General features: G+C 42.5%; 1 protein-coding gene across 1 annotated transcript; it reads right to left on the bottom strand.

Moving 5' to 3' along the window:
• Positions 1–16,256: 16,256 nt before the first annotated feature.
• LOC139374212 (prolyl hydroxylase EGLN3-like) lies at positions 16,257–23,822 on the bottom strand. The gene is made up of 5 exons (XM_071115234.1): positions 22,982–23,822; positions 18,452–18,571; positions 17,866–18,002; positions 17,685–17,758; positions 16,257–17,503 (listed from the first exon to the last, which is right to left on the bottom strand). Exons 1-5 carry the CDS (start codon positions 23,345–23,347, stop codon positions 17,469–17,471), a joined length of 732 nt encoding a protein of 243 aa, XP_070971335.1. The 5' UTR covers positions 23,348–23,822; the 3' UTR covers positions 16,257–17,468.
• Between the last annotated feature and the right edge of the window lie 450 nt (positions 23,823–24,272).

Below are 24,272 nucleotides of genomic sequence, written 5' to 3'. Positions count from 1 at the left end.
CAGTTGCGTGGTGAGGCTGCGGGAGCGTGGCGTGGAGCATGCCCCTAACACAACCCATGGGCCGAAGTCTTGACCAACAAAAGCATATTATTTGGCTAATTGCGTTTGTTAAAGCCAATGGAGGATGTAACTGATCGACTAGAGGGACACTGTTAATATTTGAGTTTAAACAATTTAAAACTGACGTTCTTAATAATTCTGTTAATAATTGGGAGCCCTCTTGTGTAGGCTAAGTTAAGGAACAGATGGTTAATCGGGAGTTTGACCCTATTTGGGGAAGCCTTAGAGGCGAGCATAGGACAGTAAGTCAGAACAGCAGGCTAAATTATGAGAGGGAAAGGGACCAAATTATTAGGGTGAGGCACATGGGCTACTAACAGCTTACTACACAACATACACTTAGTATTACTTTCTTAGCTACCGTATACATTTCTCCCTGGCATATTACATCATTTATGCAGCAGCATACAATACATTTTTGGACTCACCTTGTTGTGCTATGCTCACTTGAGCAGGAACTTGGTGCGGGGGTCCTTCTTGAGGGCAAATTTGTCATTCTCTGGATTGATGGTGCTTTCAAGATAACTGGGAACTTGGAAAAAACAAGGTTGAATCAGGACGTCAGTCATCTTCAGTTCGGAGCTTCTAGGAAGAGGCTCGAGATCCAGACTTGGAATTCTGAGTTGGATGACCGTTCAAAAACATATTTTCCCAGTCGGAGCTTGTTGAAGTATGAGATTTCCCAGTTCCGAGTTTCATGCTGGATTGACGGCATGGCCAATGTATTCAAGCTTTTAGGCTAATAGTAGCCTTAACAAACCGTTATCCGTTGTCTTTACATGCTTGCGCCAACATTATCTTAGCCTATATTGTTGAGCATTTGACACGAAAGTGCAAAACCCAACCCAAACTAATTTGATCAACATCAACGCCGGCTGCAGTGCTGACCTCCTTTGTCCTGCATTTTCCACGGTGTTGAAACGGCCAGCTGTCTTTTTCCCTGTCCTCGAGCTGACTTAATAACTGCGACACGCATTGGCGGGACATCAGAAGAGTTTCCCCTTTCAAACAGAGAGACCACGTTCATACTGAATAAAAACGGGTTTACGGTAAATTAACAATGATGTAAACAACTCATTCACTCGTGTTGTATTCAACCTTTTCTGGCCCATGGTGTTGCATGTAAATGTTTATCGGTGGGACGGTTGAGCTAACATAGGCTAATGTGATTAGCATGAGGTTGTAAGTAACAAAAACAATTCCCAGGACATAGACATATCTGATATTGGCTGAAAGCTTAAATTCTTGTTAATCTAACTGCACTCTCCAATTTACAGTAGCTATTACGGTGAAAGAATACCGTGCTATTGTTTGAGGAGAGTGCACAGTTCTGAAATTGAAAATGTATTAATAAACCAGTTAGGCACATTTGGGCAGACTTGATGCAAACGTTTGAACAGAAATGCAATGGCTCATTGGATCAGTCTAAAACTTTGCACATACCTGCTGTCATCTAGTGGCCAAAGTCTAAATTGCGCCTTGGCTGGAATAATACATTATGGCCTTTCTATTGCATTTCAAAGATGATGGTACAAAAAAAAGCATGTTTTTTTCTTTGTATTATATTTTACCAGATCTAATGTGTTATATTCTCCTACATTAATTGTAAAAATTAAAAAAATCAAACTTCATATTGTTTCCTTTCAAATGGTATCAAGAATATGCATATCCTTGCTTCAGGTCCTGAGCTACAGGCAGTTAGATTTGGGCATGTCATTTTAGGCAAAAATGGGGGGGGGGGGGATATCCTTTTTAAGCTTGGAAAGAGACCCTTAAACCCAGACTTGGATCACACACCCACTCCATTGAATAGCAGGCTAGTGATTGCTTTGCAACACTTGCAGTTAGCCACTGATTCCTTCCAAACCACTCATTTTTGAATTTGTGATTTCCAAATTGTTGTGTAATGTTTATGTCCAATGGCCGATGAGCACCGATATGTTTTATCTACAATTGATCTTAGATTGTCAACTTGATTCATGATGATGACTGCTTGTCTAGCTTTCTAGCTAAGATTTTGAAAGTATGATGTTGACATGATTAGTCCAATCAAAGCTACGGTAGATACAGTATAACGTGATTTGACATCATTTTATCTGTGGCCAATGACCTTGAGCCTTCTTGGATGGGCACATCTAATGTAACTCCATGGCAGCACCCAAGGGGCTTGAATTTTTGAGCTCTATCCGTAGATTTTCCAATCATGGCATAACTACAGTGCATTACCAACCCCTACGCTCCGTATTTTCGTCTGGCTTCCCTACTTCCATAGAAAACACTGAGCTACTGTAGGCTGAAACAGCGGCATTTTGGTGCTGCCTTAATCATTTTTGTATGTGGTTTTATTAACTTAATTATACTTTTTTTTACATTCTTTGCAAACTGATGTGTGACACGTATTAATGCCAAAATAACATGCAAAACCCGCAAAAACAGTATGCAGTACCAGTCAAAAGTTTGGACACACCTACTCATTCAAGGGTTTTTCTTTATTTTTTACATTGTAGAATAATAGTGAAGACATCAAAACTATGAAATAACACATATGGAATCATATGTCTTCAGCAATCTACACACACTACACCATAATGACAAAGTCAAAACAGGTTTTTATACATTTTTGCAAATGTATAAAACCAAAAAACAGAAATACCTTATCTACATACAGTGAGGGAAAAAAGTATTTGATCCCCTGCTGATTTTGTATGTTTGCCCACTGACAAAGAAATTATCAGTCTATAATTTTAATGGTAGGTTTATTTGAACAGTGAGAGACAGAATAACAACAAATAAATCCAGAAAAACGCATGTCGAAAACGTTATAAATTGATTTGCATTTTAATGAGGGAAATAAGTATTTGACCCCCTCTCAATCAGAACGATTTCTGGCTCCCAGGTGTCCCTAAGCATACAGCCAAGACAACGCAGGACTGGCTGCGGGACAAGTCTTTGAATGTCCTTGAGTGGCCCAGCCAGAGCCTGTACTTGAACGCGATCTAAAATCTCTTGAAAATAGCTGTGCAGCCATGCTCCCCATCCAACCTGAAAGAGCTTGAGAGGATCTGTACAGAAAAATGGGAGAAACTCTCCAAATACAGGTGTGCAAAGCTTGTAGCGTCATACCCAAGAATACTTGAGGCTGTAATCGCAGCTAAAGGTGCTTCAGCAAAGTACCGAGTAAAGGGTCTGAATACTTATGTAAATGTGATATCAGTTTTTTATTTTTAATACATTTGCAAAACAATTTGAAGCACAGCGAAGAGCTGCTGGCAAACGCACAAAGTGCTGTTTGAATGAATGCTTACTAGCCTGCTGCTGCCTACCACCGCTCAGTCAGACTGCTCTATCAAATCATAGACTTAATTAACACATAACAACACACAGAAATACGAGCCTTAGGTCATTAATATGGTAAAATCCGGAAACTATCATTTAGAAAACAAAACGTTTATCTTTCAGGGAAATACGGAACCGTTCTGTATTTTATCTAACGGGTGGCATCCATAAGTCTAAATATTCCTGTTACATTGCACAACCTTCAATGCTATGTCATAATTACGTAAAATTCTGGCAAATTAGTTCGCAATGAGCCAGGCGGCCCAAACTGTTGCATATAACGTTACCCTGACTCTGCGTGCAATGAACGCAAGAGAAGTGACACAATTTCCCTAGTTTAATATTGCCTGGTAACCTGGATTTCTTTTAACTAAATTGGAAGGTTTAAAAAAAATTACTTCTGTGTATTGATTTTAAGAAAGGCATTGATGTTTATGGTTAGGTACATTCGTGCAACGATTGTGATTTTTTCGCAAATGCGCTTTTGTTAAATCATCCCCCATTTGGCGAAGTTACATGTCTTTGTTAGGAAGAAATAGTCTTCACACAGTTCGCAACGAGCCAGGCGGCCCAAACTGCTGCATATACCCTGACTCAAGAGAAGAATGCAAGAGAAGTGACACAATTTTTCTAGTTAAAAGAAATTCATGTTAGCAGGCAATATTAACTAAATATGTAGGTTTAAAAATATATACTTGTGTATTGATTTTAAGAAAGGTGTTGATGTTTATGGTTAGGTACACATTGGTGCAACGATGGCGCTTTTTTCGCGAATGCACTTATAAAATCACCCGTTTGGCGAGGAGGCTATGATTCAATGATAAATTAACAGGCACCACATCAATTACATGCAATGCAGGACAAGCTAGATAAACTAGTAATATCATCAACCATGTGTAGTTAACTAGTGATTATGTTAAGATTGATTGTTTTTTTATAAGATACGTTTAATGCTAGCTAGCACCTTACCTTGGCTCCTTGCTGCACTGTCATAACAGCTGGTCAGCCTGCCACACAGTCTCCTCGTGGAGTGCAATGTAATCGGCCATGATCGGTGTCCAAAAATGCCGATTACTGATTGTTATGAAAACTTGAAATTGGCTCTAATTAATCAGCCATTCCGATTAATCGGTCGACCTCTAGTATTCTGACCTTGACTTAATCTGTTGGCCAGCAAGTAGGAGGATTTTCATTAGTTGAATTATATTTATTCAGCAAGCGCAAGGGAACCACAAACCTGTTATGCTCCTTCATAAGGTACGTCTGATGACCAACTACTGAGAAGTGCATAGGAAAGGTGTGTATAAGAAGGGCGTAATGTCCTAAACCGGAATCGGGCCCATTGTTAAATTATAGGTCAGAATAGGCATAGAGAGAAAAGTGCACAAAACAGGAATAACATTTCATTTAGGCGTGCTTACGTCTTCGTCGGGTCAGAATCGGGGCCTAAATTTGTTTACAAACTCATAGGCGTCTGACATAATTGTGAGATTGGGATTTTGAAAGGAGTCAATATACTCTGCCTCTCAACATGACTCACTTCCACAATCTGAAACAATTGGTCGACTGGTGGGAACTTCAAGAGGGGCCGTCCGTATACTGTATTTTACATAACAGATAAATCTTTCTGGCTCTGGGAGGGTCAGGACAATAAAGATACATTTTTTGTTTAGAGGATATGTACTTTTCTTCATATAATTTCTTGGAATCCTTCTCTGGGTTTTCAGCTGTAAGGAATGTGGCAAAGGCATATAGGGGCCGATTCCGACTTCGAAATGAACGCCTTTCCTACACACGCTTTCCTATGCATTTCTCAGTATTTGGTATTCAGACTAACCTTAATCAATTGTTAGCTCTGCTGCTGAAAACCCTCCCACTTGCTGGCCGACAGATTTTCTCATGGAGTTTTCATCATTCAATATGGTTTTCAGTAAAGACATCTTCAGCCATACCTTTAAATACGGTGTACCTTTTAGAGTGAATTTTGGCGACAGACTCGAGAGAACGGGTTCAGAATGTTAGGGAACAATGAAAGAACAATAAATACGTGCATATTCATCGCTGTTACAGCACCAAAAATATTCAGATTTTGTAGATTATTTAGGTTTAGGAAAGTATTTATGAATCACAAAAACTAGTTTGGAGAGCCTCTACACACGAAAGAAAGAAAACGTTGGATTCATTCTAAAATTTGCCACATTCAGTTCTTCAACCCATGGTAATGTTGGAATATTAGTGTACATAGAATTGTAATAGGGAGGATAGTCTATTCGTCTATTCCCGGCACTAACCATGGAACTGTATTTCTATTTATTATGTATCTCCATTAGTTCCTGCCAAGGCAGCAGCTACTCTTCCTGGGGTCCAGCAAAATTAAGGCAGTTTATACTATTTTAAAAACAGATTTCCCAACACACTGTGTGCCCTCAGGCCCCTATTCCACCACTACCACATATCTACAGTACAAAATCCATGTGTACGTGTGTGTATAGTGCGTGTGTTATCGTGCATGTGTCTGTGCCCATGTTTGTGTTGCCTCACAGTCCCCGCAGTTCCATAAGGTGTATTTGTATCTGGGGTTTTTTTGTCTAATTTTACTGCTGGCATGAGTTACTTGACGTGGAGATCCATGTAGTCATGGCTCTATGTAGTGCTGTGCACCTCCCATAGTCTGTTATGGACTTAGGTACTGTGAAGAGACCTCTTGTGGCATGTGGGGTATGCATGGCTGTCCGAGCTGTGCGCCAGTAGATCAAACAGACAGCTCGGTGCATTCAACATGTCAATACCTCTCATAAATACAAGTAGTGATGAAGTTAATCTCTCCTCCATTTTGAGCCAGGAGAGATTGCCATGCATATTATTAATATTAGCTCTCTGTGTACATCCTATTTTTGCCATTTTTGTGGCATCTGACCACACAACTGAACATTAGACCAGGTTCGACAAAACTAGGGCCTGTAGGACCTGCCTTGTTGATAGTGCTGTTAAGAAGGTAGAAACTAGGGCCTGTAGGACCTGCCTTGTTGATAGTGCTGTTAAGAAGGTAGAAACTAGGGCCTGTAGGACCTGCCTTGTTGACAGTGCTGTTAAGAAGGTAGAAACTAGGGCCTGTAGGACCTGCCTTGTTGATAGTGCTGTTAAGAAGGTAGAAACTAGGGCCTGTAGGACCTGCCTTGTTGATAGTGCTGTTAAGAAGGTAGAAACTAGGGCCTGTAGGACCTGCCTTGTTGATAGTGCTGTTAGGAAGGTAGGAACTAGGGCCTGTAGGACCTGCCTTGTTGACAATGCTGTTAAGAAGGTAGAGCAGCGCTTTACTATGGACAGACTTTTCCCCATCATAGCTACTGTTGTATCAATATATTTTGACCACGACAGTTTACAATCCAGGGTTACTCCAAGCAGTTTAGTCACCTCAACTTGCTCAATTTCCATATGATTTATTACAAGATTTTGTTTAGGTTTAGGGTTTAGTGAATGATTTGTCCCAAATACAATGCTTTAAGTTTTATAAATATTTAGGACTAACTTATTCCTTGCCACCCACTCTGAAACTAACTGCAGCTCAACTGTGTAATGACACGGCTAAGTATTACACCATGTGTGAGGTTCAAACTGTTATGGCTTGGTCTGTGCTCCGCTCTGCTCTATAACCATTTAATTAGCCTACATGTATTTTTTTATTTTATCAACAGTTACTAATGATCCTCAGCAACAACCACACAGCCGTGACAGTGTTTACAGGGGAAGCAAATGAAGGTAAACTAAACAATGTAATTAAATGGAATGATAATGTAGGCTATACCAACCGAAGGAGACGGTGGTTGTTAGGATTACTGAGGGTTGATACTGAGAGTGCCTAATATTTAACGTGATAGAAATAGGAGACAGAGAAAGTCGGGGGTAGCCTATAATTGAGACATTCGAGAGTGCCCATCCCTGCAAAGGAAAAGGCTGTGCAATTTAAAATCTGCATAATGGCACAGCATTTTATATACTTTACTGTGGGAAAGTTGATATGTTGATACGTTTCAGTTTGCTGCCATATGACTGGTTTCACATTTGTCTGTAGTGATTATGAGGTCAAATATAGCTTTAAAGGTCCTGCTCTTTCTCAAGACTCCTCCTCTTTCTCAATTTCCAAACAGCAATGGACTGGTTTCACATTCGTTTCCAGGGATCATAAGGAAAAACCATCTAAAACTATTTCTATTTGTATTTACAATTTCCTTTTCCAAACGGTTTTACTAATCTAGTAAAACTAGTTTTACTAAGCTCCTATCAATTTATAGATTCCAGCGCATGGAAAATTGTGTTATTTCTATCGGAAATAGATGTTTTTCCACTTGAAACCGACAGGCGCTATGTGTATTTACAATCCCGATCTCATTTATCTAGGTTTTATCAATAGCTATCAATTTATAAATTACAGTGTGAAAAAATTAAGTTGATGCTTTTACCTCTTGGAACCGGCAGTTGTTTAGCACCATAACCCGTGGTGTAAAGTACTTAAGTAAAATACTTTTAAGTATTACTTAATACTTATCTGTACTTTTCTTTATTACTTATATTTTTGACTACTTTTACTTCACTACATTCCTGTCACGCCCTGATCAGTTTCACCTGTCCTTGTGATTGTCTCCACCCCCTCCAGGTGTCGCTTATTTTCCCCAGTGTATTTTTACCTGTGTTTCCTGTCTCCCTGTACCAGTTTGTCTTGTATGTTTAGTCAAGTTAACCAGTGTGGTTTTCCTCTAACTCCTTTTCTATTCTCTTTTGCTAGTCCTCCTGGTTTTGATCACTGCCTGACCCTGGACTACTTTCCCACCTGCCTGATCATCCTGCCTGCGCTGACATTGAATCTGCCTGCCCTTCGGTACCTATTGGACTCTGAACTGGTTTTTACTTTTTGCCTGTACACAACCATTCTCTTGCCTACCCATTTTGGATTAATAAACATGGTAAGACTCCATCTGCCTCCTGTGTCTGGGTCTTGCCTTGTGCCTTGATACATTCCTTAAGAAAATTTACTTTTTACTCCATACATTTTCCCTGTCACCCAAAAGTCCTTGTTACATTTTGAATGCTTAACAGGACTGGAAAATTGTCCAATTCACGCATCCCTACTGCCTCTGATCTGGGGGAACTCACTAAACACAAATGCTTAGTTTGTAAATTGTTTGAGTGTCCCCCTGGCCATCGATAAATAAAACAAATACAATTGGCACAATTGGCCTAGCGTCGTCCGGGTTAGTTAGGGCTTGGCCGGTAGGGATGTCCTTGTCTCATCATGCACCAGCAACTCCTGTGGCGGGCCAGGCACAGTGCGCGCTAACCAAGGTTGCCAGGTGCACGTTGTTTCCTCTGACACATGGCTGGCTTCCGGGTTGGAAGCGCGCTGTGTTAAGCAGTGCGGCTTGGTTGGATTGTGTATCGGAGGACGCGTGACTTTCAACCGTCGTCTCTCCCGAGCCCGTACGGGAGTTGTAGCAATGAGAATTGGGAAAAATTTAGACTTACTGAAGTGACTAACTTTCTATTACGGTCTCTACTTTTACTCAAGTATGACTATTGGGAACTTTTACCACTGACCATACCCCACATACGTCACACAATATTCCAAATGAAATCAGTGCTCATGAGTGGGGCATCCTGTAGTGGAAATTTCCTGTATTACCAAATCACAAGAGCAAAACCCACACACAAGTCAGTTATCATAAAGTCCATCTTTAATGAGCTCCATCACAACCCTCTCAGATCAATTCAGTGTCCATAAATGAATTCTGAGTGCTTACACATTGCAACTGAGATCCTTTATAGCAACATGACAAATAACAGATCCCATCGCCAGACAGTATTTAGCTATAAATTATCGTTCAGTTTGGTCTCCTAAACTAAGCTCTTATCTCGTTCTTGGTACAAAAATAGTACCAAGACATTACCTCACCCAATAGTATATATATATATATATATCTCTCGTCAATTGTCATTTTAGACACTCCCAGCCCAAATACAACCCATCCTGGACAAGCTCACGGAGAGGAGAGTGAGCCTCTAGGTCAAGATAAGGGCAACCTCAGAGGGAACATAGAATGGTTCCAGACACTGCCATCCTCTCCCCGATGGGAAAAGTAGGGAGTGACTGGCACAGACATTGTGAAGCCAAGAGAATTGGTTCCCCCTCAAGCGTCCCTTCACATGGTTTAAAAGATATGTTTACATATGAAGACAAGCTTGACCTCTCCTTTTTCTGTGGCCCAAGTAACAACCTTGACAGAGAACAGATAACTGCAAACGGTCAACACTATAGTACAACAAAATATATTCTAAATAACAAGTATCGCACAAGCATATTATGAAAATAAAACATCTTATCTATGTTACCCAACTAATTCTGATTCTGCCACAACAGTCCACAGCTACAGTTGTAGTTTACATACTGTCACGACCATCTTTCTGGAAATGACTGGACCAAAGCGCAGCATGATGAGCGTACATTTATTTTTATTTGTAAAAAATGTCACCAACAAAACGACCGTGAAGCTTAACTTGGGCAATCATGCCACTAACAAAGTCAGCTACCCACAAATGCAAAAGGAAAAAAGGCTGCTTAAGTATGACTCCCAATCAGACTCCCGGACTGGGGACCATCGCTGGAGGCCCCCCGACTGGCCTGTGTAGCAGTCACAGGACTCACCAGGCTGGGGAGGCCTACTGGAGGCCTGGTCCTTGGAGGAGGCACAGGATGAACCAGGCTGGAGAGACCTACTGGAGGGCTGGTCCTTGGAGGCACAGGACTCCGCCAATCTCCCCATGTGACTGCGTCGATGACTTGCCTCCTCATACCGTCGCCGCTCCTCCTTTGCTGCCTTTAATTCCTCCTTTGGACAGCGATATTCCCCAGCCTGCCTCCAGGTTCCTTTACCATCCAGGATTTCTTCCCAAGTCCATGAGTCCAGAAAACACTGCTCCTCCTTCCCATGCTGCTTGGTCCATTTGTGGTGGGTAGTTCTGTCACGACCATCTTCCTGGAAATGACTGGACCAAAGTGCAGCGTACATTTTCCTTTGTTTTTAAATGTCACCAAAAAAACCAAATATGACGCTTACTAGGGCTATACAGGCCACTAACAAAGTCAGCTAGCCACAAATGCAAAAGGAAAAAAGGCTGCCTAAGTATGACTCTCAATCAGAGACAACGATAGACAGCTGCCTCTGATTGAGAACCACACCCGGCCAAACACAAAGAAATAGAAAACATAGAAATAAAGCAACTAGAATGCCCACCCTAGTCACACCATGGCCTAACCAACATAGAGAATAAAAGCCTCTCTATGGCCAGGGCGTGACACATACACTTAGGTTGGAGTCATTAAAACTTGTTTTTCAACCACTCCACAATTTTTTTTGTTAACAAACTATAGTTTTGGCAAGTCGGTTAGGACATCTACTTTATACATGACACAGGTCATTTTTTCCAACAACTTGTTACAGACAGATTATTTCACTTATAATTCACTGTATCACAATTCCAGTGTGTCAGAAATGTACATACACTAAAATGACAGTGCCTTTAAACAGCTTGGAAAATAACAGAAAATTATTTCATGGCTTTAGGAGCTTCTGATAGAGTAATTGACATAATTTGAGTCAAACATTACTTGACATCACGGGAAAATCAAATGAAATCAGCCAAGACCTCAGAAAATAATTGTAAACCTCCACAAGTCTGGTTCATCCTATGGAGCAATTTCCAAACGCCTGAAGGTACCACGTTCATCTGTACAAACAATAGTATGCAACTATAAACACCATGGAACCACGCAGCCATCATACCTGTACGCCAAGGCTGAGAAATGTCTGTTCTTCCAACAGTCTGTCTCTTTCCTAGGGTACCGCATTTCCACTTCAGGGGTGGAGATGGAGAGTGACCATTTCAGCCGTGCGTAATTGGCCAACTCCCACCATGGTAAAGGAAGTGCAGCGGTTTCTAGGGTTTGCCAACTTCTACCAGGGGTTTATCCAGGGTTTTGGTCAGGTAGCAGTTCCCATTACCTCACTGCTGAAGGGGGGACCATACTTCCGGCCTCCTGCCTGGTGGCACCGGGGGTGTTGGAGCTGGATGCGGACATCGAGCGGGCGTTACGCACAGAGCCCACTCCCCCCCAGTGTCCAGCTGGGCGCCTGTACGTTCCGTCTGCTGTCCGCGACCGTTTGATCTATTGGGCCCACACGTCACCCTCCTCTGGTCATCCTGGCATCGGTCATCCTGGCATCGGTTGCCTTAGTGGGATGTACTGGTGGGCCACCTTGGCCAAGGACGTGAGGGTTTATGTTTCCTCCCAGTGCAAGGCTCCTAGGCACCAGCCCAGAGGGAAATTACAACCCCTACCCGTTCCACAACGGCCGTGGTCGCACCTGTCGATGGACTTCCTGATGGATCTTCCTCCCTCACAGGGCAACACCCCGATCCTGGTTGTTGTGGATCAGTCCTGCTGTCTCCCTTTCCCCGGTCTGCCTACAGCCCTACAGACTGTGGAGGCCCTGTTCACTCACATCTTCCGGCACTATGGGGTGCCTGAGGACATAGTCTCTGATCGGGGTCCCCAGTGCACGTCCAGGGTCTGGAGAGCGTTCATGGAACGTCTGGGGGTCTAAGTAAGCCTCACCTCAGGTTTTCACCCCAAGAGTAACGGGCAGGTGGAGAGAGTAAACCAGGATGTGGGTAGGTTTCTGCGGTCATATTGCCAGGCCCGACCGGGGGAGTGTGCGGTGTTCATCTCCTAGGCAGAGATGGCCCAAAACTCACTCCGCCACTCCTCCACTAACCTTTCCCCCTTCCAGTGCGTACTGGGGTATCAGCCAGTTCTGGCACGCGGAGGAGACATGGAAAGCTGCCTATGTTCACCTTCAGCGGGTCGTGCTGCATCAGAAAGAGAACGCTTACCGTCGCCGCAGTGAGGCCCCGGTGTTCGCACCGGGGGACCAGGTCTGGCTCTCGACCCGAAACCTCTCCCGAAACCTGCCCTGCTGGAAGCTGTGTCCTCGGTTTGTGTGGCCATTCAAAATCCTGAGGAGACTGAGGTATGCTACAGGTTACAGCTTCCCCTAGATTACCGTATTAATCCCTCGTCCCATGTGTCTCCCCTCAGGCGGCTGGTCCACTCCAGGAGTCTGAGGTGCAGGAGGTTCCTCCGCCCCCTCTGAACATCGAGGGGGCCCCGACGTATGCTGTTCGAGCCATCCTAGACTCGAGGCATCGGGCAAGGGGCCTTCAGTACCTCGTAGAGTGGGATGGGTACAGTCTGGAGGAGAGATGCTGGGTGCCGGTGGAGGACGTCTTGGACCCTTCGTTGCTGCGGGAGTTCCACCGTCTCCATCCGGATCGCCCTGCACCTCGTCCTCTGGGTCGTCCCCGAGTGTTGGTGCGCTGCTGGAGCCGTGTGTCAAGGGGGGGGTTTCAATGTTCTCTACATACGGTATATAGTACTCTGTGGCTGCCTATATAGTCCCAAGCTCTCAATTTACTCACAGGTGGTATGGGCACTAAATGGATCTGGTCTAAACCCTACATTGGGGGTCGAGCTTTACATGGGGTCGAGTGAGGCGGGGTGTCTTCCAAGTCAACATTTTCCAAAGAGCCCATGGCTGGAGCGCAAGGAGTTGTTAAGAGGCTAGAGCCAAGACTAGAGTTAGAGTCAACATACTTGCTGCAACTATCTGGAGGGTTAGGGTTAGCATTAAGGGTCTGGAGTGAGCTAGTTTCCCCTGAGTGGTAAAGGTTATGATTAGGGTGAAGTGATGGCGCCGTAGGGGAAGGTTTCCGTTTTATCGGCTCTTAACCAACCATGCTATTTTATTTGTTCTTTCATGTTGTTTGCAACTTGTTTTGTACATAATGTTGCTGCTACCGTCTCTTATGACCGAAAATAACTTCTGGACATCAGAACTGCGATTGCTCACATCAAATTGGACAAGGAGTTCTTCTTCAATGAGACGGGAGACGGGAGGGATTTAATACAGACACCCGACCAGGACTGTTATTCGCTGGAGAAGGAAACAGAGATTTTGCGGAAAGATATCAGGGAGAATCAGGCGATGAGTGGCTAATCTGCCCTTGCCTTCCGTCCTGCTAGCTAACATTCAATCGCTGTAAAATAAACGGAACAAACTGAAAGCACGTTTATCCTACCAACGGGACATTATAAACTGTAGTATCTTATGTTTTACGGAATCATGGCTGAACGACGACATTAGGAACATATTATAGGTTATAGGCAGGTTATACACTCTATCGGCCTGACAGAACAGCAGCCTCTGGTAAGACACGGGGCAGGGGGCCTATGCATTTATGTAAACAACATCTGGTGCACGATATCTAAGGAGTCTCAAGCTATTGCTCGCCTGAGGTAGAGTATCTCATGATAACCTGTAGACCACACTATCTACCTAGAGATTTTTCATCTGTATTTTTTGTAGCTGTCTACATACCACCACAGACCGATGCTGGCACTAAAACTGCACTCAATGAGCTGTATACCGCCATAAGCAAACAGGAAAACTCTCATCCACAGGCAGCGCTCCTAGTGGCCGGGGAGTTTAATGCAGGGAAACTTAAATCAGTTTTACCTAACTTCTATCAGCATGTTAAATGTGCAACCAGAGGGAAAAAAAACTCTGGACCAAATTTACGCCACACACAGAGACACATACAAAGCTCTCCCTCACCCTCCATTTGGTAAATCTGACCATAATTCTAATGTCCTGATTCCTGTTTACAAGCAAAAATTTAATCAGGAGGCACCAGTGACTCGGCCTATAAAAAAGTGGTCAGATGAAGCAGATGCTAAACTATAGGACTGTTTTGCTAGCACAGACTAGAATATTTTCCGGGATTCTTCCGATGGCATTGAGGAGTATACCACATCAGCCATTGGCTTTATCAAGAAGTGTATTGAGGACGTCGTCCCCACAGTGATTGTACATACCCCAACCAGAAGCCATGGATTACAGGCAACATTCGCACTGAGCTAAAGGGTAGAGCTACCGCTTTCAAGTAGCGGGACTCTAACCCGGAAGCTTATGAGAAATCTTGCTATGCCCTCCGATGAACCATCAAACAGGCAAAGCGTCAATACAGGACTAAGATCGAATCATACTACACCGGCTCCAACGCTCGTTGGATGTGGCAGGGTCTGCAAACTATTACAGACTACAAAGGGAGGCACAGCTAAGAGCTGACCAGTGACACGAGCCTACTAGAAAAGCTAAATAACTTTGATGTTCGCTTCAAGGCAAGTAACACTGAAACATGCATGAGAGCATCAGCTGTTCCGGACGACTGTGTGATCACGCTCTCCGCAGCCGATGTGAGTAAGACCTTTAAACAGGCCGCAGGGCCAGACGGATTACCAGGACGTGTACTCCGAGCATGTGCTGACCAACTGGCAAGTGTCTTCACTGACATTTTCAATCTCTCCCTGTCTGAGTCTGTAATACCAACATGTTTCAAGCAGTCCACCATAGTCCCTGTGCCCAAGAACATTAAGGTATCCTGCCTAAATTACTACCGACCCATAGCACTCATGTCTGTAGACATGAAATGCTTTGAAATCAACACCATTATCCCATTAACCCACTCTAATTTGCATACCGCCCCAACAAATCCACAGATGTTGCAATCTCCATTGCACTCCACACTGCCTTTTCACACCTGGACAAAAGAAACACCTATGTGAGAACGCTATTAATTGAATACAGATCAGCGTTCAACACCATAGTGCACTCAAAGCTCATCACTAAGCTAAGGACCCTGGGACTAAACACCTCCCTCTACAACTGGATCCTGGACTTCCTGACGGGCCGCCCCCAGGTGGTAAGGGTAGGTAACAACACATCCGCAACACGGGGGCCCCTCAGGGGTGCGTGCTCAGTCCCCTCTTGTACTCTCTGTTCACTCATGACTGCATGGCCAGGCACGACTCCAACACCATCATTAAATTTGATGATGGCACAAGTGGTAGGCCTGATCACCGACAACGATGAGACAGCCTATAGGTAGGAGGTCAGAGACCTGACTGTGTGGTGCAAGGACAACAACCTCTCCCTCAACGTGATCAAGACAAAGGAGATGATTGTGGACTACAGGAAAAGGAGGACCGAGCACAATCACATTCTCATCGACGGGGCTGCAGTGGAGCAGGTTGAGAGCTTCAAGTTCCTTGGTGCACACCATGACAGTCGTGAAGAGGTCACGACAAAACCTATTCCCCCTCAGGAGACTGAAAAGATTTGGGTTAGGGCATAACCCTAACCCATTGAGAGCATCCCGACTGGCTGCATCACTGCCTGGTATGGCAACTGCTCGGCCTCCAACCGCAAGGCACTACAGAGGGTAGTGCGAACGGCAGTACATCACTGGGGCCAAGCGTCCTGCCATGCAGAACCTCTATACCAGGCGGTGTCAGAGGAAGGCCCTAAAAATTGTCAAAGACTCTAGCCACCTTAGTCAGACTGTTCTCTCTGCTACCACACGGCAAGTGGTACTGGAGTGCCACCAAGTCTAGGTCCAAGAGGCTTCTAAACAGCCTCTACCCCCAAGCCATAAGACTCCTGAACATCTAGTCAAATGGCTACCCAGACTATTCACATTGCCCCACCCCCCTCTAGTCTCTTTAATTACTTGTTACTTTTATTGCTGATTCATATCTGTAGTTTTTGAAACTGCACTGTCAGTTAGGGGCTCGTAAGTAAGTATTTCACCTGTTGTATTCAGGGCATGTGACTAATGAAATTTGACTTGAAAGCACCTTTTGAGTGTAACCTTAAGATACAAATATAGAACAAACAGTGACAATAGTCAGGTTAAAAAAATATTTTATTTAGTTTGAAACAAACATTTTACAAAACCACTCTTATTCACCATACTGTAGGCTATATCCACCAGCATACAAGCCGATTTTAAGCACTAAAATTGTTTACAGCCAACAATACAAGTGCTGTATATCTGTGAAGCTTTGAAAGTTGCAATCAATCATTGATTTCTTCTCACAAGGTGTATACAGAAGCTTCTCAAACAACCTGCAGTTACTGTCGAAGACATCTGCTCAGAGCGATCAATAACGACAGAAGTGCTGGGAGTCACTCATAACTACTCAACTAGTTATAACGATTGTTGACATGTAATAAATTCGTAAGGACTTGGATGATCTAAAACTCTGTCAAAAGGGCCTGTGGTCAAAAGTAGTGTACCACATAGGAAGTAGGTCACCGTTTGAGATGCACCCTTGAATACTCCAGATGTTATTACCAACTTAAAACAAGATATACGATGTGACAATGTCTTTGAGCCACAACAGGTGTCCATTTTGGTTTTGTGCTTTTCAACATGACATTGTCAGCTCAATTCATCTTTATATGCACACATTTTAATTACAGCTTAGCCAAATTGTACAATAAAAACTTGAGTAATACATTTGATTTTATTTGCAACAAGAACCATAACTAATCTAGGGGGAAAATACATTAGAACCGTGCCTGTAAAAGAAGTGGCCTATTTTAGAATGTTGGGCGTTGTCTGAAGCCTCTACAGTAGGTAAAAAACATTTTGAAAATACAACAAGAAAACGTTAAAAAGTCCCACCCCCAAACATGTGATATCATTGAAAAGCCCAGAATGTCCTCTCAAAGTTACAACAGGACTTAACACAGTGGCATGTACGGCCTCAGAGATACGGATCAACAATTACTGTCCATTAGAGTGGACAAAAATGAATTGCTGGGTCTCAGGAGGATGAAGACATTACAAGAAGTAGTACAGTGTTATTTGGGTTGATCCAGGACACTTGGGTTTAAAAACAGTAATGAGTACCCTGGTTATTGAAAGAGCAGCAAATAATTTAATAGAAAAATAATGTACAAAGCCATCAAGCACACATCTTTGTAGCTTTTAGAAGAGATACCAAAATCCAAACAGTGATTAGATCAAAGTGTGAAAACTCTCAGTCAGCACAAAGGATTTGGGATTCATTGTTCTATTGTGTCACACAAGATGGAGTCTCTAAAGGTCACAGTTCACAGGGTTCTTCTGTCCTGGTCCTGAGTGGAGGCTGAAACAGACAGATGAATGCCATTAATGATTAGGATAAAGGTTGTAACCGAATGTCAGTACTATAGAACTGCAATTTATTACTGCGCAGGAATAAGAGCAACTTAATGTAAAACGTTAGCGGAGGTTTTTTTTTTACACATAGATGTAACGTAGTTAATTGATCCAGTGGAGAAATGTACCTGTTAAGTCTCTGAACCGTCTCTTCGCCTCTGCTCTTTCTTCTGAATCAAAATACCACACTGTTACAGCATATCTGGAACAAAGCAAAATTCTAAATGATTAATACATAATTACACTGCATCTTTATCACATTATTATTATACAGATTTTCATAACAACAGTGTGATGCATCATACAGACCTTGTTGCATATGACGGCAGCACCTCGTGTGGATTCCTTCTATCTGACCAGAAGAACAACAGTCTGTCAAACAGGGGCTCAACATCTGCAACGTAGGATTTGCCCTCAGGAAAAATCCTAAGAATTCCTCCATGCTCCTGCAACATAACAATTACATATGGTTGACTTCAGCTTCACAGAACAAGAAGTTAAGCTAGAAAAGGCTTGGTATGCATTTTACAAAGATCAGAAGCCAAAGATGGTTTTCAAACAAGCGGTGGGCGTACTATTTTTATGGCAACATCTCACATTTTCATAGTCTAAAAATAAACCATGCTTAAATATAATGACGTTAATTATGTTATAGCGGGAACTAAACAATCGAAAAATACAAAAGTGACTTTCTTGGAAATGTAACTGTAATTTAAAAGGATTGGCGTTGATTGCACCTAAATTATTTTAGAATAGGTGACAATAAATATATGTAATAAGAATGTATACATGTAATAATGTTTAATATATATTCAATAAATATGTAAAAATAATAATACTTGTGTAGTTAATTTAATGATTATGGAATGCATGTGTAATGAATCTACCACTCCACCTCTGCGTTCCAGTTCTTGTTCAGGTAGTAGATACAGGTGACACAGCGACCGTCAGCGTTGGGATTGTCCACATGTTTAACATATCCCGTCCCATTTCCTGGATAGCACGCCACCATCGCCTGAAATAGACAAACACAAAACATCAATTCTGAGTCCATTCCACATTATATTTAGTATACTCGCTAATAATCATTAGATAATATGTAACAAACAACTGTAGTGTACCCAATTACAGAAGCCTTCGTGTGGGAAAGTATTGTGTATTTTTCAGTGGCCTTGGAATATTCTAAAAATACAGAAATAGCTTCTGCATTTCAGAGACAAAAATAGAACAAGACCAGATTTATGGGTAAATACCTTGGCTGCAAAAATGTCCTGTAAGCATTGCGTTGCGAGGGTGCGTTGTGGTTTCAGAAGGACTGGCCTACATGCATTCAGTTAGCAGTCCAAGGAAACACAATTAACCAAACTCGTCATTTATCTTGTGATAAGAAAGCCAAGAAAAGCCATCAAAGCCATGCTAATGAAAACGCTTGTGGTCAAGGGGCCAAGAGTAGACACATTGGATCAGATAGGTTTGCTAGAGGCCCAGTCAATGCAACATTTTGTCAAATGATATTTGATTTGGGCAACGTGCGATAGATATTTTGCATGTGTGATACAGTGCAGATGCAAAGGAACAGGATTGGACCCAAATATTTTGTTGAAACGTGATCAGATATTGGGATTCCACAATATGTGGCAGGTAGCTTAGCGGTTAGAGCATTGGGCCAGTTACCGAAAGGTTGCTAGTTTGAATCCCAGAGGCAAAAAAAAATGGAACTTAACCCTAACATTTCCATTTCACCAAACACTTGTACAGAATGTGTGCAACAGGACAAATATAAGCAACTCCTATTTGACCTTGTGGTTGTACAGCCCTATTCTTTCAGCTGTACCTTCCTAACCCTTAGGAAACAGGAGGTCCTGTTCGTGCCTATAGAGGTTTGACCTTCGACCCTCACATTACAGAAAAAGGTCACTGGACTCAGACTGCTTACACATTGAATTCAGCCACTGCGTTGCCTAATAAGTGACTTCCCTGAAGGTAGTGTGACAAGCACAGCGGTAGCTAAAAAAACTATGCATTTCCTTTCCAGTTGCTAGGATACAATGCAAAGGGACAAATCTGTGGTCTTATGTCAGGGAAAATTACATTTACAATTTAACAGCAACCTTTAGACATGCATCATATAAATCAAACTTTTCTCTCTCCTTTGATTACTGATCGATTGATGCATGCATACACCTACATAATAAATCTGCAATAAAATCACTCTTCAGAAGCAACATCACAAGGGCCTTATCTGGTCAAGTGATCCTTTAGTTCATTTGCACAGCATCATATCTCAGCACGTGCTGAGGAAAGGAGTATGACGACACACCCAGTGTTTACGGTCTACAGTCGGGGAACATATGCATGTACGCACAGTGTTGTCAAAGAACAGTGAAAACACGTGAAACAAGAGAGAAAGGAAGACAGCGAGGAAGGGGAAGTCCACACACAGAGCAAAGCTGGCAGGCTGCCAGGATGTTGAAGGTTTAATGACAGAGCTACGTGTGGAGCGTGAGCCAGCAGACTCCACATGTAGTACTGCTAGGTCTACCGACCTCTCCCCCCCCCCCCCCCGTTCTTCCCCTCCCTCTCACTCACTCTATACATCCATTGACTTAGATCTGTAAATTCTTTTAGAGATAACAGATTTATTTTTGCTCTTCTTAATTTCAAATCAAGGTAAACAACAGCTAGCTTTTGTTGTTACTTCTTATAATCAGTCCATCTGATCAATGGGTTGTCTACATAAGATTGGGAGCAGGATCCAGGCATGTGGGAAAGAGAGAAGGGCGTGATGGGATGTAAAGTGTGTGTCCCCCCCTTCCGTCTCAGTACTCAGCATCTATCCTGCAATAGTCTATGTGCTGGGGGGCTAGGGTCAGTCTGTCCTATCTGGTGTAATTATCTTGTATTATATGTGGGGTCATGTGTGAACTTAGAAATTAGAAGTAACATACCTCTCTCTGTGTCTGTCTGATTGACTAGGTCCGCTACGCTATGAAACCACACATTACCGGCCGCAATTGATATGGTGAAAACAATGTGTGGGGAATCAGAGGCACAGACACTCACATTAATACCTTTATCAGATAACACGGTTAAACAAATAATGCATGATATTGCTAGCAATCAAGAGGAAACGGACTGATCACCTCAAACTCCCCAGCTTATGCTCTCCAAATGGACGTTAGCTGTGAGGACCGAGATTGCCATGCATCGACTTTTGTTCGCTATACATGTCAGGGGATGCTATTCACAAGGACATATTGTTATTTCTCACGATTCCCAAGAATGAAACGGCCTATGGGATGTTCAGTGTGTTGCGTTATATCGTCGAAAAACTGATTCCATATGGGATCGAACGGTGGGCTTTTGCACAGATGGGCTCCGTCATGAGGACGGTGTGTAGGCCAAAGGGACTAAAAGATAATACCCTGCAGTCTCCCTCTGAGCATTAATGCCTGCGTTCAAAACAGCTGGAAACTCTGACATGGGAACTCTGAAATCTCTGACTTCAGTGCGTTCAATACAACTGGGAGTTCAGAAAGAAACGAGCTCCGACTGGGAAAGATTGGTATGAACCGTCATCTAACTCAGAATTCCAACTTGGGAACTGATTTTCCGACCTAAAGATCACTGACGGAAAAATAAGATATCAAATCACGACATCTTATTTTTCCAAGTTCCCAGTTGTCTTGAAAGCACCATAAAACGTATGGCAGGCTACCCTTCGTCAGCTCATATCTGTGTGAACCTGGATTCAGTACGCTCGTCTGCATTAAAACCAAATATCAACGTGACATGCATCAAGCACACCCATCTCATTAGTGGTGGTGAGATAAGATCCATTATGTCAGACTAATTAGCAATTGACTGGCCCCACATTAAAAGTATGTGATTGTGAGTTGAGAAGACAATCAGAAATACTGTTGGAATGTTTTTAAATTCACTGCCATAGCCCCAAATAAAAAAAACTATTTTCACATGGGTGGGGTTGCGAGAATTTTCAAATATCAAAATGGGGTCTTGGCCCCAAAAATTTTGCGAACTCTGTCTTGGAGACACACAATTATTATAAATGCATGAGGATAAAAATGAGAGTAATAAATACACAAAATTGTGGTTATCCAAAGTTCACTGACATTTAAATCAAAGACAGTACAGTATGAAGAGGGGCTAAAACTGCTTCTCCGATAGAAATCCCAGATCACACTTGTAGGGGATGTCAGCTAAGCTCATGCGTAGTAGAAACACATCGGGTCTAATGGTCGTCTCATGCCGAACTGTGCAGGCCGTAAAAATCAAAAGGGCCTCCATCGATATAGTTATTTTTGTACGAAAATGAAAGTGTCAATTTGTCACTTTCACAAGTTTGGAGTAATAAGATGTTCAACCACTTATGACATTGGCTCAAATCTAGGTTTTGCCTTTAGATTTAAAGAATGAATAACTAAGGAAGAATGTATCAATTCTCTCATTTACTTCTCAAACCCAGGCCTGGCCTGTTTTACAAAAGTTCCTGGAAGTCTTGCGATGTTGTGCCTCTGAGTTTAGAAACTCTGATAACGTTCTAGCCAGCCAACTTCAGCTAACTCAGATACATCAAACATTAATTTTCGTCAAAAACAACTAATATATATAAAAGATTTAATTAATTGTTATTTTAGAATGTAGGTAACAGCTGTATCCTGAATACAGTCACAGGTAAATGGCCTCGGGCCACACAACGCCATTTACCTGCGACTGTATTCGTGATACAGCACTACCTTGTGCCTTGATGCTTAATTATACCATGGCATTGTTGAATACCCGTTTCTGATTGACTTGAAGGGCATTCCAGAGCGTGCATTATTTCCCTATAATGCATGGTAATATTCAATGGTTATGAAGTTCATTCTTACATGTTCTTTGTTTGAGCTGCTTTTGAAAGCAAAAGTCAAATTGAAAACATTATTGGGGTTGTTGAATTCGACTTTCATAATAACAAGCTATGAGGATGGTTTCTTAGCTAGCAAGTCTGGTCAATGGTTATGTCCAAAGCAACTAACGTTACTGTAGCTATCTAGTAAACTTGCTAACTAGCTACTTCAGTTGGTGTTAAACACATTTCTAGCAGCAAATGTGTTCAATCATAGCCGTGTTAAAAGCGGGATAGTCTCGGTGCTCCATGCGTTCTCTGTTAAACAAAGCAATTCGGACGAAGGTTAGTGCCACTCCGCTACTCGTCGTGGAACACACCTTCCACAGTGTGCATTATTTTCCATTTAATGCATAACACCTCGATGATTATCCCTTAAATATCGTTCAACATTCATAGCTCTATATACAATATTAACATAATCAAATAGAATATAAGGACAAAGTGATCACATTTTTTTCCACCTTCAAACCAAGGAAATACACGTAATTTATGCACAATTGTCGCACAATTTACCTTTGATCTTTCTCGAATAATACTTTTCCCAAGTCGGCCGATGCAATGAGTAACCAACTTATCGATTAAAGTAAGGAGGATGTTAATAGCCTCGCACCCTCTTTCAACTCCACTGACCCAGGCTATCTTGTCACCCCGAATGTTCCTTTTGGAAATCCCACAACTCCGGTCAGGACCAGCTAGCTGTCCGTCCTGCAGAACTCCCGAGCTGTGCAGCTCTTTCACTTGGTCCAAAACAAAGTGTCCAACCAATTCTCCTAGGAAGTTATCCACGTAAAAGAATCCTTGGTCAAGTAGGGACGGGACAATCAGGTCCAGGGCTAACCGCTCCAAGTCTGTGTCCAATGCATGTTGCAGAAGAGGCATTTTCGCGATTTATGAAGAATTTAACTAAGCTTCTAAAGTTATGTTACTGAAACTGCCACGATAGTGTCAGTGCGTTAGGCTCACTGATACATATGTTTCAATAATTCAGCCCTTCTCGCTCTGCAGAAACGAGTACAATCTATTCTTAAGAGACGCAATTTCACAAGAGTTCTGTTCTGCAACAAAGTGTAAAGAAGCAGCGAATGAGAGGCACCTGCATATAAATACGGAACGTGCTGGATGTGTTGTAGAGGGGCGGAGGCAAGGACTTTCATTAATTGAAATAACTTTCTGCATAGTTCACGCTTTCAATTTGTCGTTTTCGTTAGGGATGATAAAATACAGATATTTATAAGTATTTTGGGGCTAATTGGCCTATGCAATTTATTTTTAAAATAATACATGTTTATTTCTGTGCAAGTGTGATGCCGCCATTGACGATTCCACCAGGCGCATGTAGCCCTCGAAGCCGCTTGATCGCTGCACTTTCTCTCCGCAGACAAAGATTTTTCTAACTAATCCAAGATAGACCACAGCCTGTAGCTTCCAAGAGGAGCAAATGAATCATTGCCGGCAGAGCAAGCGAAGAGATGGCAGAGCCATGCACGAGCTAGCGAGATCCTATTGGCGAGTTCTAATTTCAATTTGCATATTTCCGTTAGGGAACGCCTACTCTGTGAAGTGCGTGCAATAACTCAATTCGCCCTTGTACTCCTTTTAAACAACGCATTTAAAAAAAAACTTTGGCAAAGGGTAAAGTCTACAAAACTTTGTCCTGTTCCTAATATATTCTAGTTTTGGGAACAGGAAAATGTGTTGAGTGCAAATGTTGGGCTTCCTCTCATCACCATATATGGTAGTGAGTAGAAACGCCAAGAGGATGCTTCAGATTTATACATCCTGTGAAACATCTGACTGATTGTTC

The sequence above is a fragment of the Oncorhynchus clarkii genome, chromosome 19, assembly GCF_045791955.1.
Source record: "Oncorhynchus clarkii lewisi isolate Uvic-CL-2024 chromosome 19, UVic_Ocla_1.0, whole genome shotgun sequence".
In the NCBI taxonomy this organism is placed as follows: Eukaryota; Metazoa; Chordata; class Actinopteri; order Salmoniformes; family Salmonidae; genus Oncorhynchus; species Oncorhynchus clarkii.
This window is presented reverse-complemented; position numbering and strand designations above follow the sequence as displayed.

Excerpts from the sequence above, each read along its gene's own strand:
- LOC139374212 (XM_071115234.1), bottom strand. The coding sequence starts at position 23,347 with ATGCCTCTTCTGCAACATGCATTGGACACAGACTTGGAGCGGTTAGCC. Across the intron at positions 18,572-22,981 it reads TTATTCGAGAAAGATCAAAG|GCGATGGTGGCGTGCTATCC; the intron begins GTAAATTGTGCG and ends TGTCTATTTCAG. Across the intron at positions 18,003-18,451 it reads ACAAGAACTGGAACGCAGAG|GAGCATGGAGGAATTCTTAG; the intron begins GTGGAGTGGTAG and ends GTTATGTTGCAG.